We start from the raw sequence: 16,576 nt of genomic DNA, 5'->3' as shown, positions 1-16,576 counted from the left end.
GAAGAAAGTTGAGTGTTTTCCCGACTCGGCCCCCAATGGGACGTTTGAAGTAGTTTTCTCCGGCTGCAGCCAGAGCACCAGGGGTCCGCAGCAGCGAAGAGGCTGACGCGTCAGCTCCAGACCTGTGTGCGCGGCGTAAAAAGCCTTTTAAAAAACCCTGCTGGGCATTAATGTCACACAATGGCAGGGCCACGTTGGGCGGATGAATGCAGGCTCTGTGAAGCCTCACTGGCAGCAGCTCCGGGGAACATGTCGTCCTCCAGCAGCCGGACGTCGCTGCCGTAAGAGCTGAGGAGTAGCTGTGCTCCAGCTAAACGCTGTAAACATTCCCAGCTAATGGCATTACAGTTTCCTGGCTGAAGGGCAGCTTTGTGAGGCCTTTCTTAATTTCAAAAGACACAAAGCCTCTTATTCAGTTTAACTTAAAACTCCCAGATCACAGGATAACATTATTTACATTGCTGCAAGTTGCTGTTGAGAGCAACCCGGTAATTGCCCCATGAGCGGCGGTGGAGGCGGAGCCTGAACCAAGGTGAGGGCCCTACGCCATCAACCGATGCAAAAGATGTGATTAAAGGAAGAAGTCCCAACTAGGGATGGGCAGTATGGACTAAAAATTGAATTGATAAAAACCAATTACTGTATTTTCGCGACCATATGGCGCACTGTGTGGAAAGGCGCACCCTCAGTTTTGTGTGCCATTTTTGGTTTTAAAACACACATACGGCGCACCGACCCAAAAGGCGCCGTCTAAGGAGACGGAGCTGCACACACGCGTGCTGCAGAACACACACGCGCTAAAAATACAGCGGAAGCAAAACTTAGTTTGATATTTTATTTCACTTTTCACATCAATCAAACCCTTCAAAGGTTCATATTCTGTTTCTGCATTAAAGAATTTTAAAAAACCACCGGGTTGCTGCACAAACCTGTCTCAGCCACTGATCATCTCCTCATCCATCCAGCCCTTTTCAATTCACTCTGGCTGGAAAAGTCTCTTAGGGAACGCTTTTCTTTTAAAAATCACCATCGGCGGCAGTTTCTGTCCATCAGCGTGGCAGCCAAGCACAAGACTAAATAAACTTTTCATACCCCGTTGTGCTGCGGATCCCGACCGCGGCGGTCCCGGGTCCCGCTCCGGTTCCCCCCCGCGCTGGACCGGGTCCGCTCCCCGTCTGCTCCCTCGCGGGTCCCGGGCCCCGGTCCGCCCCCCCCCGCGCTGGTCCCGCGGCGGTCCCGGGTCCTGCTCCGGTTCCCCCCCGCGCTGGACCGGGTCCGCTCCCCGTCTGCTCCCTCGCAGGTCCCTCGCGGGTCCCGGGCCCCGGTCCGCCCCCCCCCCCCCCCCCCCCCCCTCGCGCTGGACCCGCTCACACACACGCGCTGTCGGGGAGCCGGTACCAGGGTTTGTATCCGACAGGAGCTCCGTTAATTCAGCTGCGCCAGTCCGAATTTCCAGACCTGTCTCAGCTTCTTGATCATCATCCCTTCATCCAGCCACCCCTTTTCATTCGTCCTTATAATGACTCCGGCTGGAAACGTCTTATGCAAAGTTTTTCTTTTAAAAATCACCATAGGTTTCTGTCCATCAGCTGCGCCAGCCAAGCACCACATAAACCAGTAAGTGTGTGTCGCGCCGCGAACACACCCGCGCATGTCGGGATCCGGTACCGGGTTTGTAACCGACAGATTTGGCTGCAAATTTCGGAGGGTGAAGCTGATCCGACCTGAGACAGACCCCAGAAATCTCTGCTCTTAAAGCAGCCGGGAACCAGGTCATTGGATCCAGAACCAGAACCAGGAAGTCGGCTGCAGCAGCGCCCATCACCGCGGCTTTAACCGGGGAATGTGAGCGGTTCCGACCGGCCGGGACCGGAGGAGCCCACATGGACTTGTAGTAGGGGCTCCCGGGGAAAGAGCACCGGCATTTCAGCCGGATCTGCCCCGGGGAACCGGCGATCGGACCCGCAAACCCACGGCAGGTGCATCCTCGGTTCCCGACATGCAAAACACACGCGCTGCAGAACAAGTGTGCTTATTTAAATAGAGCGGGAGCAAAACTTAGTTTGATTGTATTTTATTTCACTTTACACATCAAGCAAATCCTTAAAAGTCTTCATCTTCTGTTTCGCATTAATCAGCTCAGTGGAGTCTCATTCACGTCGCAACTCACGGGGGCTTCACCCGCCCCCTTCTCCCTTTACCGTTCTCATGGTGGCCGGCCTTACATTACCGTAATTCAGGTAATAGACACGGCGCACCGTTTCTTAAGGCGCCCGGCACATTAAAAAAAAAAAAAAAGGTTGCGCCTTATGGTCGCGAAAATACGGTAATAAAAACTTTCTTGCTTTCTTGCTTGCTTGCTTGCTCAGATCTTTTGCAGTTTATCGTGAACGGTAAAATATCGCCCATTCCTAGTCCCAATAGACGCTGGGCGGGTCGTAGCAGCCAGCGACTGATCAGAAACATGCAGCTGCACGTTCACCTGCACAGCAGTAATCCAGCTTCTCCTGAACTAGGCAACATTTAGACGATGGAGTTTACTTGAGTTGTACAGAAGAGCAGAGTCGGATCGATGACTCTGACCCACATAACGCCTCTCTGCACCCTCGTCATGTTTAACTCATCCAAAGTTTTAATTGCATTGATGTCTCTCAGGACACGGATCGTTTCTCCGGTCCGCTCTGACTCAGCTGGAGTCTGGATGCAGCCCGGTTTCATCTCGGGGAAGGTTCCTGGTGAAGTGACAGAATCGGGCTGGAGCTTTAAGAGACCACACTGACCCTGTGAGGGAGGTCTTCTGGTAGCAGCAGCGAGAAAAGCAAAGATGATGGATAAAATATTAGTATAATTATGAAAAGGTTGACAGTAAGAATATGACTGTTGTGGATTTTACTTCTCTTTTTAAACTTTAAAGGAAGGACAGAGATTTTTGCAGGAGGATGTGAATGACGCGCCGCTACGTGCCATAGGTCGGGACTCGGTCTGCAGCACTGAGGATCCACAAAGATATTTTATATTTTATAGTACTAGTATGAATAAGCTTCGTTTCCACACAGTCATCTTTTAAACCTCATGAATGTTAATCTTCATAGTTCTTTAACCCAACGATGTTGAGGAAACAACAGAAGGCTATTTAACTGTTTCTGCTGTCTGAATTGCCCATCATGAAGTCTCGACACCGGAGAACATTTGACTATTTCAGTTTTAGAGGCTTTTATTGCCAAAAACATCAGATTTATTTGAGAGTTTACCTTAATAGCATCATCCCCCCTTCTAGCATCTTGATAGATGGAGATTAAGGCAAGTTTATTTATACAGCACAATTCAACACAAGGTAATTCAAAGGGCTTTACATCAACCTTAAAAGCAGCAAGACACAATTAGAAAATAAATAACAAATAAAATGAATTATGAGGAAAAAAAGGTAAAATAATAAAAAGCACAAGTTGCTGATTTAAGAGTACGCTTAAATAACATATGAATGAGAAAATGATAAAAGAGGTAAAATAATAATAAACACAACTTGTTAAAAATAAGGGCAGTAGAGTACAGCAGGTAAGTATTTAATTTAGGAGTACGCTTGAGTAAATAGTAATGTTTTTATCCTGATTTAAAGGATCTACAGTTGGAGCAGACCTCAGGTCTACAGGAAGTTTGTTCCACCGGTGAGGAGCAGAATAACTGAACGCTGCCTCACCTTGCTTGGTTCTGGTTCTGGAACCACAACAAACCAGATCCAGATGAACCTCAGGGGTCTGGGAGCTTCATAGGAACTAACAGATCCAGATGAACCTCAGGGGTCTGGGAGCTTCATAGGAACTAACAGATCCAGATGAAGCTCAGGGGTCTGGGAGCTTCATAGGAACTAACAGATCCAGATGAACCTCAGGGGTCTGGGAGCTTCATAGGGACTAACAGATCCAGATGAACCTCAGGGGTCTGGGAGCTTCATAGGAACTAACGGATCCAGATGAACCTCAGGGGTCTGGGAGCTTCATAGGAACTAACAGATCCAGATGAACCTCAGGGGTCTGGGAGCTTCATAGGAACTAACGGATCCAGAGGAACCTCAGGGGTCTGGGAGCTTCATAGGAACTAACAGATCCAGAGGAACCTCAGGGTAGGGCTGGGCGATATGGCCTTTCATTAATATCTCGATATTTTTAGGCCATGTCACGATACACGATATATATCTCGATATCTTGCCTTAGCCTTGAATTAACACTTTAATGCTACAATTACACCAGTATGATGATTCTATATGTCTACATTAAAACATTCTTGTTCGTACTGCATTAATATATGCTCATTTTAAACTTTCATACAAAAAGGGGGAATAGGTCAAATTTGTAAAAAGATCTGTGTGTAAAACGATTTGTGCGTTCGTAACTTTTGCTTTGCCCTGAGCTCGGACTCACAGGCTCACGCCAGGCTACAGTAGCAATGCAGCCTTCACACCACTAGTCGTAGCACTCAGTCAGTACTTTACCTGCAGCAGTTCCATCGGGGTTTTGAACATATTATTGGACATCGTTTGGACTTTTATACTGCATGCAAACACCTGAACCCCATCTACTTCGGACCTATATCGGACATTTAGTAATCGGGTTGCATATGGAGTAAGATAACTTCCAAAAAGATGTGTTCATGTTATAACTATTCGTATTCGTAATGATAAACATTTGTATGTAAATAAAAACGTTGTACTCAAAATTCTGCTGTCACGCACATGAGTCTGATAAATTATTAGGTTAAGAGTAAGAAATTAGGTAAGAAATTGACCTTTTACGTCTCATTTATTCATTCACACACGCACTAATATATTTGGGAAACAGTTAGGCACCAAATATAATATATTTAATTTTCTCAGATGGCAAAAATAAGAACTTTATTGATCCCACATACTGTAGGAGTAATTCATTTTATATCAGCTATAAAGAACAAGGTAGTGCTGAAAAAAAACAATAATCTATCCTCCCTCACAAAAATAAGAATAGAGAAACATATTTTCTCATCAACAAAACAAATTTAAATTTTTTCAAATAACAAAATAACACATTTGAACCATTTTTCATACAATAAAAGAACTGAAAAAATCTGAAGAATTGTTCAAATATGTTATTTTGTTACTTGAACATTTTTTAATATGTTTATGTAAAATATGCTTTGTTGATGAGAAAATATATTTTTCTTATTTTTGTGAGGGGGGATAGGCTATATATTGTTTTTTCGGCACTACCTTGTTCTCTAATATGACATGAATTACTCCTACAGTATGTGGATCAATAAAGTTCTTATTTTTGCCATCTGAGAAAATTAAATATATTATATTTGGTGCCTAACTGTTTCCCAAATATATTAGTGCGTGTGTGAATGAATAAATGAGACGTAAAAGGTCAATTTCTTACCTAATTTCTTACTCTTAACCTAATAATTTATCAGACTCATGTGCGTGACAGCAGCATTTTGAGTACAACTTTTTTTATTTACATACAAATGTTTATCATTATGAATACGAATAGTTATAACATGGACACATCTTTTTGGAAGTTATCTTACTCCATATGCAACCCGATTACTAAATGTCCGACATAGGTCCGAAGTAGATGGGGTTCAGGTGTTTGCATGCAGTATAAAAGTCCAAACAATGTCCAATAATATGTTCAAAACCCCGATGGAACTGCTGCAGGTGAACGTACTGACTGAGAGCTACGACTAGTGGTGTGAAGGCTGCATTGCTACTGTAGCCTGGCGTGAGCCTGTGAGTCCGAGCTCAGGGCAAATCAAAAGATACGGACAAATCGTTTTACACACAGATCTTTTTACAGATTTACCGCGGCAGAACTGTGTCAAAATCCACGTGTGCAAAGACAGCCAATCGAGAGCTCCCGGCTGATTTTTGCGCACACATAAATATGAATACAGACACACGAATCTTTTTACGCACACACAGATCTTAATACAGACACACAAATCTTTTTACGCACACACAAATGTGAATACGGACACACAAATCTTTTTTTACGCACACAGATCTGAATACAGACACACAAATCTTTTTACGCACACACAAATCTGAATACAGACACACAAATCTTTTTACGCACACACAGATTGAGATACGCACACACAAATAATATTGGAACAATAATACCCCCATAAACAGTTACTAAGCAGTGAGTGGCACAAACATAAAAAGTGTAATTTCAAAAGTGCACGTTGCATCTCTGACTCCCAGTCTGAAGAACATCTGCTAAGAACATGTTCTGGTCCTGGTTTTACCAGGATGAGCTGCTCTGAGCAGCAGGGGCCCCTTAGAGCACCTTTATATTAAATTGTAGGTGCAGGGACTGCAATGTTTCATCCTCTCCTCCTTTACTTTGCATCACTTTCACTTATTGTTAGAAATATGACCTCATATAGTCTTGTTTGACTTTGTTTCAATGATAGTGATTAATTTCATGTGGCCACATTTAAGCAACACTAGGTGACGTTTCTCAGTTCTGGAAGAGAAAAGTCTGAATTATGGTTCCGCGTTAAAACGACGCAGAACCTACGGCGTAGGGTACGCGGCGACGCGCACTTACGCTGTAGGCTCTGCGTTGGTGTAACGCGGGACCATAAATCAGCCTAAAGGCTCAGCTGCGCGTGTCACGCTGAGCGGCAAGGATAAAACATCCCCTCCCGTCTTTACTAAGCCGGTTAGCTTTGAAAAGAGTCCGCCGCGCGTAGCAACCGCGCAGATGAGCTCACGGCGCAAACAGGCCGAGTTAAGTTAAAGTTAAAGCGGAGAAGTGAGCGGCGGTCCCGGACCGCAGCGCTGACACCAGCAGCTGGTCAGGGGCCAATGATAATGCACACACGACAGCACGTGACTGACATGTGTGACAGGGTGCGCTTGTTTTATGTCTCAGAAGGAGAGACGAGACGAGAGAGTGAGAAAAGTCTGTCATTTAATGCCCGCGACTAAAAGCAAAATGCATGAAAATTTATACTCGAATATGCACGATAGAGTCATTTTGTACATCGCACAGAGTAGAAGCCGAGATACATCGGCTATCCTCGATATATCGCCCAGCCCTACCTCAGGGGTCTGGGAGCTTCATAGGAACTAACAGATCAACCATGTATTTTGGTCCAAGACCATTCAGGTCTTTGTAGACCAGCAGGAAGATTTTAAACTCTATCCTTTGACTCACTGGAAGCCAGTGTAGTGATTTCATGACCGGTGTAACGTGGTCCAGTTTCCTGGTGTTTGTATTAACCCTGTGTGCGTCTTCTCAGGGCTACAGGAGACCGAACTTCAAAGACCTGGCCACCGACCAGACCCGGTTCCAGCGCTGGCTGCTGAAGAATGAGGCCAAGGCTTTCTACATCCCAGTGTTTGCTGAGGACCTGAGACAGGGCACCCAGTACCTGCTGCAGGTGGGACACTGAAATCCCCCGGCCGAGCACAGTATCATGTCTGGTAAACTGAGGCTGTTTGGGAGGATCCCGGTTCATGTTCTCAGTCCTCATGCAGCCATGTAAGCGGCCTCAGAGGTGAACAGTCGGTCATCTGCGTTTTTTCTTTCTTCAGGCTGCTGGCTTGGGGCGCCTGCGGCCGAACACCCTGGTGATGGGCTTCAAGAACGACTGGCGGGACGAAGACATGATGAACGTGGAGACCTACATCAGTATGATCCAGTGAGTGATGGCGCTGCTAAGAACTGGACTGTCCTTCGGCACCAGTAACTCATACTGGTGCTCTGAGGAGAGCTAACTATGACTACGTTTACATGCAGTCAAAATTCAGGTTATTGCTAATATTCCGGTTACTGAAACATTCAGAATATTCAGTTTCCATGGTGATTAATCATTCAGGATATCTGGATCAAACCAGCGACGCACGGAGAACATCATGACACAATTCCCGTCATTTCTGCTTCTTCTTCCTGTATCCAAATTCAAAACAAATGCTGCTTCGTGCAACTTTTCTCTCACCTTCTTGTAAATCTTCTATCCCGGTACTTTCTACCGTCTACAAATGCAGAAATGTTCATATCCTTCATTACATTTATGAAGTGATTAGTCTCCTCCTGGTCTTGGTTTCTCCGTGTTTATAAGAACTTCCTGGACTCAAAAGACCAGGATTCCTTGTGAACAGAGCATGTGCAGAAAACAAATTCATGTTCCGTTTGATGGGGATATTCCGTTTGGTGTTTACATGACCCAATATTCAGGTTTTAATAGGAGTAACCCAGGGCTCATATTGGGTTTTTTAAAAACCTGAATATGAGCAAATTGGGGTTATTCAAAGGGGTTATTGGTGTTTACATGGCCGTGCAAATTCGGGTTATTGCCAATATTCGGGTTTTAAAAGGGTTATTGATGCATGGAAACGCAGTTACTGACTGTTCCGAGACGTTAACTGTGAAGCAGCAGATGGTGTGCAGTGATAACGTTCCTGAGGCGACGGGTGTTTCTGAATCGAGCTGGATGTGTTGGGATTCGGTCTCCACAGATAGATCCGGACTCCAGAACGTAGTCTTTGCTCAGACTCCTTTTGATAGTCTGAGATGATCCTTGTCCAGATGTTAATTTTCTCGGTCTGTCTGAAGTACATGGCGTCCATTTCCCCCGACAAAAGATGGCGAGTACCGAGCTGCCTGTTGAGGAGACACGCTTCTACTGAGTGATGTTTCACCCCACATCTGGAACGGATCGGGGCTCCGCTCCACTTCGTGAAGCTTCAAGCGTCAGTCGTGACTGCAGCTGTGTGTTGGAGTTGCTGACGAAGCTCCCCCACATCTGTCACATCTGTAATCTGTCATTAGGTCGATCGGGGATTGAGGGATTGACTGTTCTTGGTACTGTGTCGTCTGAGGGACGACACAGTTCCCTTGTTTGTGCCTCAAAGACGCAGCCTTACGTGGACGTTACTCCGGTACTCAATCACCAGCTGAGGCCCGAAACAACCCTGCTGAACCAGCTATTGTGTTCCAGGGCTGAAACATGAAATAGTCATGAAGGTGGTGAGATTAAAAAAACACCAACGATACGGTGTTCAAGTGAACGTAAGAACAGCTGCTCCTCCATTTCTGTCCAGCTGTTTCTGGGTTGGAGTCGCTCTCGTCACCCATAAATCTGTTTTCCTGCTAAAGCACCAAGCGGTCATGTGAGGCCGGAGCCCACTTTTTGGATTAAGGTTTTAGAGCCGCGGGTCAGAAGTGTTGGAGTCAGTTAATGCGCTCAGGAACGTGTTTGTTGGCTCTCCCCCGGGTGTGTAGCCCAGGCAGGAAACGGCGCCGCTGTGCTTGTATCTGGTATCCTCCATGTTGTGTCCGCTGCTCACACTCTCCTATGTTCTCTTTGTCAGCGATGCCTTTGACTTCCAGTTCGGAACCGTGATCCTACGCCTGAAGGAAGGGCTGGACGTGTCCCACATCCAAGGACAAGGTATCCAACGTGTGACAAACACTCTGAAACATTTAAAAATGCAGCTGATGTCTGAAGCGTTGAAGTTTGTGCCGCTCGCCTTGGCCCCAGGAACGCCATCCAGGAACTTCCCATATAAAGCCTTGTTTTCTTTCCGTTTTACGGAAAACTGTTTCTGAGGCCGTTGTTTCATATAAATTGGTGTTTAAACTCATTTAGAGAAAGGGAAGTGTGCAACAAACACCTACACTGCAAAAACTCAAAATCTTACCAGGAATATTTGTCTTATTTCTAGTTAAAATGTCATGTCATTATGGCAATGTCATTTTTAGTCAAAAAGTCTCATCAGACTTAAAACAAGAGTCATTACCAGAAAAATAACTTGTTATTTTACAATTTTCACCTGTTTCAAGTAAATTTTCACTTGAAAATAAGTAGAAAAATCTGCCAGTGGGACAATATTTATCTTCTCATTAAAGGCAAAAAAATCTTTTTTCTACTTATTTTAAGTGAAAATCTACTTGAAACAGGTGAAAATTGTTGTTTTTTCCAGTGATGAGTCTTGTTCTAAGTGTAATGAGATTTTCTTTTGACTAAAAATGAGACATTTTAACTAGAAATAAGACAAATATTCCTGGTAAGATTTTGAGTTTTTGCAGTATGGAAACACACTTTGGGGAAAACACAGAAAATCCCAAATCTAGTGTTTATCATTCTGCTAATTAGGAGCAACCTCTCTGCACATTTTTAAGCCTTTGTTGTTGTTTATCATCGTATTGATCAACAGCCGAGCTCATGAACTTGCACCCTTGTTTCTTCTTCATCCTCCGACTTTAGTCAGCTGTTTATTTATTTGTTAAATGTCTCTCTTCTCCCACACTTTCCCCTCCGCCTGCCCCCCTCCTCCCATTTCCGGCCAGATGATCTGCTGTCCTCCCAGGAGAAGTCTTCGGGAACCAAGGATGTGATCGTGTCCATCGACACCAGCAAAGACTCTGACGGCGACTCGTCCAAGCTGTCCTCCAAGGCCACCAGCCTTCAGAACAGCCCAGCGGTACAGAAAGGTCCGGGCTCCTCGCTTTCTCTTCCTTTTCTCATTTTCTTTCACCATCCACCTGAAGCTGAGAGGGAAGATGTCATTGAACACGTGTGTGCGTACACACAGGCTCAACAAATCAGTTTAAGAAGTGCTAAAGCCTTCTTAATCCATCAATGGCTTCCTTTATTGCCCCCCCCACCGCTCCCCCTCATACACAAACAGGAAGTCTGCCCGGAGACCCTGGACCCCGGTCTTCCCACCGGGCCTAGTTTGTTAGTGTGCAGATGTTTTCGGCTGCATTGTGTTTGTCTGACAGAGTTCTGCGCGTGAACAACGTGAACGACCGTGTCCACATGGTGGGAAGAGTTGCTGCGAGGTCGGCCCGCAGCAGCAGAACCAGCCGGGTCTTTACGTAGAACTGTGCATTCGCAAACATGGAACAAGCGCCGCTTTGTTTTCTTACGAGTTGTAATCGGTTATCCCCAGTTTCATGTTGATTAATCAGAAGTGTCTTCAGTATTCACATTCATGACTCAGGTACAAGTATAGATACTAGAGTTTAAAAATACTCCTGCAGAAGTTGAAGTATCAGCTCTTGTTTTTTAAGTTCAAGTAAAAGTATAAAAGTACTGGTTTCAAAACTACTTAAACTATAAAAGTAAAAGTAATGTAAGGGGGAAAAGCCATTAAGGACAAAAGCCATTGAAAATTAATGCATGTTAGTATAATGCAAATATATTAAAGAAGCATATATGTGTACTATTGAGCATTAACATGTGTTTCAGAGAGCAGCAGATATGATGACTAGTTGCCTATAAGTATTGTAATGGTGCAAAAAGTCAAACTTCAGAGGCAAGTTATCATTTATCCTAACCTTTATTGGAATGTACATCCAAGTTTAGTTGCAGGAATCTGAGGGAACGGATCTAAGAACAAAACTGGACAAGAACATCTGAAACAACCACAACCAAATTCACTCTATCCGGATGGAGCAATTTAACTGGATAGTTTTTATTAAAGGCCCAAATGAAATAGAGTAACGAGGCTGTTTTTAAAATGTAAGGAGTAAAAAGTACAGATAATTGGGTGAAAATGTAAGGAGTAAAAGTAAAAAGTCGTCTGAAAAATGAAAGGTCCGGAGTAAAGTGTCACCAGCGGGAGGATATATGTGAACCCTTTGGGTTCAACTGGTGTTATCGATACGTTTCCCTAATATGCTTTCTCATGTTTTTATCAAACACACCCTTAAAGAAGTTAGTAAACTCTGATTATCTGGTCAAATCTTTGAGGAAACAACTGGATGTCCCAAGTTGCGTCTTTAGGATCAAAGGTTTGTGAGCAGATTAAACGCAGTGAACTGCAGTGTGCTCCTCTGTGACGCCAGCTGTGTGGCACGCTGAAGGTACATCAGCATCAGCACTAGTTTGATTTTAACGAAGCTCCAGATATTTATTCTAAGGTTCTATTGTTGCTCCTGAGCCTGTAAGCCGTGGTTCAGGTCATATCTGGCACAGATGTGCATTTAAAGCCTAAAAGTTTCAGTTTTTAATACCTGCAAACAGGGCGGACCGCACACTCTGAACAAAGTAGCTCAGTGAAGATCCAAGAAGCATCAAAGTGAAGCCGAACTCTTCGCTTTGGCTAATCCTCTTAAAACCAAAGCACCCCCCACCCCCGAGTTGTCACAAAGACAGAATCGGTATGTGGCGTTAACTTCCAGCAATCCAGTCATTTCCACCCAGGCCCGGGGAATTAAGAGTGACTCGTGGGAATGTATCCCTCTCACATGTTGCCGATGGCTGCTTAACGAAGGCCTGCGGAAACCAGTTTGGTTTAACGAGACGGTCCTGGCTCAGAGCCACCGTACCCGGGTTCTACTGCTCTGTTCAGGCACACCAATCAGGCCCGGCTCTGTGTCGGAGGTTTCCCGTGTACAGTGAAGACGAAGTCTTCCTCCCGATCACAGACATCAGTTCAGCATTTCACTTCACATATGATGATGTCTCTCTCCTTTTTGTTGCATTTTTTTCCCCCAGATGACGATGACGATGGCAAAGCTCCAACTCAGCCCCTGTTGAAAAAAGGCAGGAGATCATCATTTCCCCTCTCTCTCTCTCTGTGTTTTCATGCTTTTCCTTTTCTCGCGTGTGCTTCTGTCCTCTTCCTCTCGCCTGTGTCGCCTGGTTTCTCTTGGGTAAAGTCTTCCTGCCCCACTGTCGCCATCTCTGTCTGAAGTGCGTCTCCGGCTTCTCTGGGAGTAACAAGTCTTTCTCTCCTCCTGCTCTCCTGTTAACAGTCTTCTAGCTGGGCTCGGTGTGAGGTTCTGCTGTGTGTGGTAGTGCCTTTGACTTGAGCCGACTCTGCAGTGGGGAACCCTGAGGGTTTCTCTTCCTCAGAGGTGTCCCGAGTGTTTGCTCGGCTGCTGCTTCTCTCTGGAGGTGACGGTTCTCTGTTGCCTTCTCTTCCAGGATGAAACTGCTCATCTGTTCTCTTGTTCACAGTTTCAGTCCATGCCATCGCTGCGCGGGTCCAACAGTGCTTCCCTGGCATTTATCACAACATATGGGGCTTATTAAGAAAAAGAAAGGATAAGTTAGTATTTTAAAGGGGACCTATTATGGCATCTAATACCTATTTTAAACAGGCCTTGAATGTCTTAAAAACAAGCTTTTGATTGTTTTTGCTAAATAAATTAGACATTTTGCCTCTAAGTAGGGCTGGGCGATATGGACCAAAACTCATATCTCTATTTTCTAGCTGAATGGCGATACTCGATATATATCGATATTTTTTCTGTGCCATAATTGGGGTTTCCCCCAAAGCATTATAGCATAGCATCTCTGTTAGCTTAGTTTTTTTTTGAGGCAAACCCTTAAAAAAACAGTCAGTTTTAATACAAACCTCGTGCCAAATGTCACACAGGTTCCTTTATTAACAGAGGTCTGCACAATATCAAAATGTATAAAACAAATTAAATAAAAATAAACTGCCTGCATATATAGAATAAAAATGCTTCTTGAATAAAATAAAACAAATATCCCTTTCCTGCATAACAATTAAATTAAAATACACTGTGCAATTAATACAATGTAGACAGTAACAGGCAGACTTTTCCACTGAGGTTGACAGTTGTGCAAATAACAAAACATTTGTGCAGATCTCAAATAAAACATTCAAGTCAATTTGTCACAAAATAAGCTATATCAAAATCATTAAAAAAAATAAAATTCTCTTGATATAAACGATATTGTCTCGTACCATATCGTGTTTGAAAATATATCGATATATATTAAAATCTCGATATATCGCCCAGCCCTAGCTCTAAGCCATGTCTTTATCTTCCCATTCTCTAACCTCATTATCTATGCAGGATTCTGAGTGGGCGGGGCTATGATAATGAGGCTCTGTGCTGATTGGCTGCCTGAATGACACGATACACCGCTACAGAAAAAATGGTGGAAGCTCCGGCCGGTGGAGTTAGTTGTGGGCGTGGTTTCTCGCATCGGAGGGCAACTGATGTAAATCACATTTTGGTTCCGTAATGACGGGAGCAGAATCTTATTGGCTCGTAGATCCACATCACACTGGACGGCTCATCCGGGCGGCTGTACAGACACTGCAGAATCTGGTTGTTTCCTCCTTCTCTGAGTTGGCAGGCTGAGGGGAGACCACTTTATATATGTTAAAGCAAGAAAAACCCTGTTTTTCATAATAGGTCCCCTTTAAGCTTATAAGTAGATGGATAAACTGATAAAGTAGCCAGTTCTGACTCTGCAGGGGAAACGCTGTTCATGACTCGCGTTTATTGGAAGTGTGTGTTACATGTTGTGAGTGCTCGCCATCACACCTCCTTCCTTTCACCTTCATTCAAACACACGACACCTCTCGCTGTCCGTTTTCTGTCCAGCTTGTACCACAGTTTCTGGACCAACAAGCCAATAAACACTGCAGAAACACTGTTCTGTTCTAAGCCAGTGAGCGTTTATCTCACGCATCTGCGTTTTGTGTGTGTGTGTGTGTGTGTGTGTGTGTGTGTGTGCTGGTGTGTGTTGGGCAACCGTCCCTGCAGACAAGAGTCCCATGGTCCCGCTGAATGTGTCTGACCAGAGGCTGCTGGAGGCCAGCCAGCAGTTCCAGAAGAAGCAGGGGAAGGGCACGGTGGACGTCTGGTGGCTGTTTGATGACGGAGGTGAGAAACACAGCTGGTTCTGGTGCACACAGAAGCACAAAGATGACTATAAAAGATTTATAAAGCAGAAAAACTAAATCCTGGCTCCCGACCAGGCTGCTTCCAGCTCGGTCCCCGCCAGGGCTGGAGCCACATCTGGAAAGATGGAGCTTTGAAAACCATCCATAGGGCCTCCCCATCTAGCGGGGGACTGGTGGTAACAACGTAATCAACCTAGAACAATTAAAGTCGGATGAAACTATCCAGTTACCTCCTCATCACATGTTGGAGGCAACTGGTCCCACTGGAGGGTGAAAACAGTTGAATTCAGTCTGAGTGAGAAGTCCTCAAGCCGAGTGCTGTTCTTCAAGTGCAGACACCCCGTCCTGCTCTCTCATCATCGTGTTAATCCTGCCCAGAGCTGCTCAATCTGAATCACAATCCAGTTTATTTGGCCAGGTCAGACAAGACATAGAATTTGATTTGGTTGTTATCACTCACTCTACAGTAAATAGGTAATTGACAGATGACAGTTCTTATTAACTGACTACTGTTATTATTGTTATTAATGTTATTGAACGGTGATTGATTCTCTGAGACTCTATGAGTGATGAGATTCATCAGAGCAGCATCTTGGGGGAAGAAACTGTCCTTGTGTCTGGAGGTTTTAGCTACAGAGCTCTGTAGATCCGTCCAGAGGGGAGGAGTTCAGACAGACTGTGTCCTGGGTGTGAGGGGTCTGGACCTGGTTCTGGTCCTGGTCCTGGACCTGGTCCTGGTCCTGGTCCTGGACCTGGTCCTGGACCGGTCCAGGTCCTGGATAGATTGGAGGTTAGTCCCAGTTATCCTCTCTGCATACCCAATTGTCCGTTGCAGACTGATTTAACCGGCTCCCCGAGACTTTTGGGCGTAGTTCCAACAGATGGTAGCGAGACAGACCTGCATGTCTGAGCTCCTGGGCTGCCAGGGCTGCCCGTTGTCCCTCGGATGACGTGGTCCTGCAGGTGTAACGGACCTCACCTCACCTGCAGGTGAGACCTGGGTATCCAGGTCTCACCAGCAGGTCCTGCAGGTGTAACAGACCTGCAGCTGCTGCTATTCATTCATTCATTAGAATGTTGCAGTTTGACTGGATGTCATTCAACGACCTCTTTTGAAGTTACATTTATTTTTGTTATTGCACTATTCTGAACTTTTTGTTTCAGTTTACAATTTCATGTTTTTACATTTTGTGTCACCAGAACTGATAAGCTTTGTTGAAATAATGTCCATGTTGTTCTCCAATGGACAAGAAAAGAAACTTGGGATCCTTTAGTTTTAGTCCTCTTTTTCTTAATTTCTTTTTTTTTAATTCATTGCCAAAATGTATCTGATCGGGGAAAAGGATCGGAAATGTATCGGGAGCCAAAAAAAGTGATGGGATCAGGAAAAATCGGCATCGGCAGAAACTCAAACTCAAGTGATTGGGATCTGATCGGGAGCTAAAAAATCCTGATGGGGACAACCCTAGTGCAAATCCATAGATAGATTGGACATGACACGGTTTTTATTTTATCTTTGACTACTTTTCAAAGACCAGGGACATGACAAGTACATTGACATCTGCAAGAACTACAAATAAGGTGACGGCATCACCAGGGGTGGTCTTAGTGATGCTAGCAGCATAAGGAGGAAGATAAAACACTTTTAATGAACGTGTAGTAGAATGTCAGGAAGGATTTTAGTTTCCTGGGTAGGTGCACCCCCTGCTGGCCCTTGTTGAGCCTCAGGTGGTGTTCAGGGATGGCACCCAGGTATTCCCTACAGCAGGGGTCTTCAACTAGATTAGCCGGGGCCACATCTGCAAAAGGACTGTATGGAGAGGGACGCACTGCTGCATGCACAAAGCACGCAGGTGGAAAATTCGGGGATTTTCAAAATGTATTTTGCACTCAAAGATGAATGTGTGTGTG

General features: G+C 44.9%; 1 protein-coding gene across 3 annotated transcripts in view; it reads left to right on the top strand.

The window, feature by feature from the left end:
- slc12a2 (solute carrier family 12 member 2) overlaps window positions 1–16,576 on the top strand; it is a 69,740-nt gene that overhangs the window by 40,506 nt on the left and 12,658 nt on the right. For 2 of the 3 annotated variants that reach the window (XM_061734530.1, XM_061734532.1), the window contains exons 17-22: window positions 7,285–7,425; window positions 7,580–7,686; window positions 9,359–9,438; window positions 10,338–10,481; window positions 12,493–12,540; window positions 14,526–14,645. In XM_061734530.1, coding sequence (XP_061590514.1) covers window positions 7,285–7,425; window positions 7,580–7,686; window positions 9,359–9,438; window positions 10,338–10,481; window positions 12,493–12,540; window positions 14,526–14,645 — 640 coding nt within the window. The remainder of the gene's footprint in view (window positions 1–7,284; window positions 7,426–7,579; window positions 7,687–9,358; window positions 9,439–10,337; window positions 10,482–12,492; window positions 12,541–14,525; window positions 14,646–16,576) is intronic. The other variant, XM_061734531.1, reaches the window with a different exon arrangement.

Source organism: Cololabis saira, chromosome 11, assembly GCF_033807715.1.
Source record: "Cololabis saira isolate AMF1-May2022 chromosome 11, fColSai1.1, whole genome shotgun sequence".
NCBI lineage: Eukaryota > Metazoa > Chordata > Actinopteri > Beloniformes > Belonidae > Cololabis > Cololabis saira.
The sequence above is the reverse complement of the archived record's forward strand: the minus strand, read 5'-3'. Positions and strand labels throughout refer to the sequence as shown.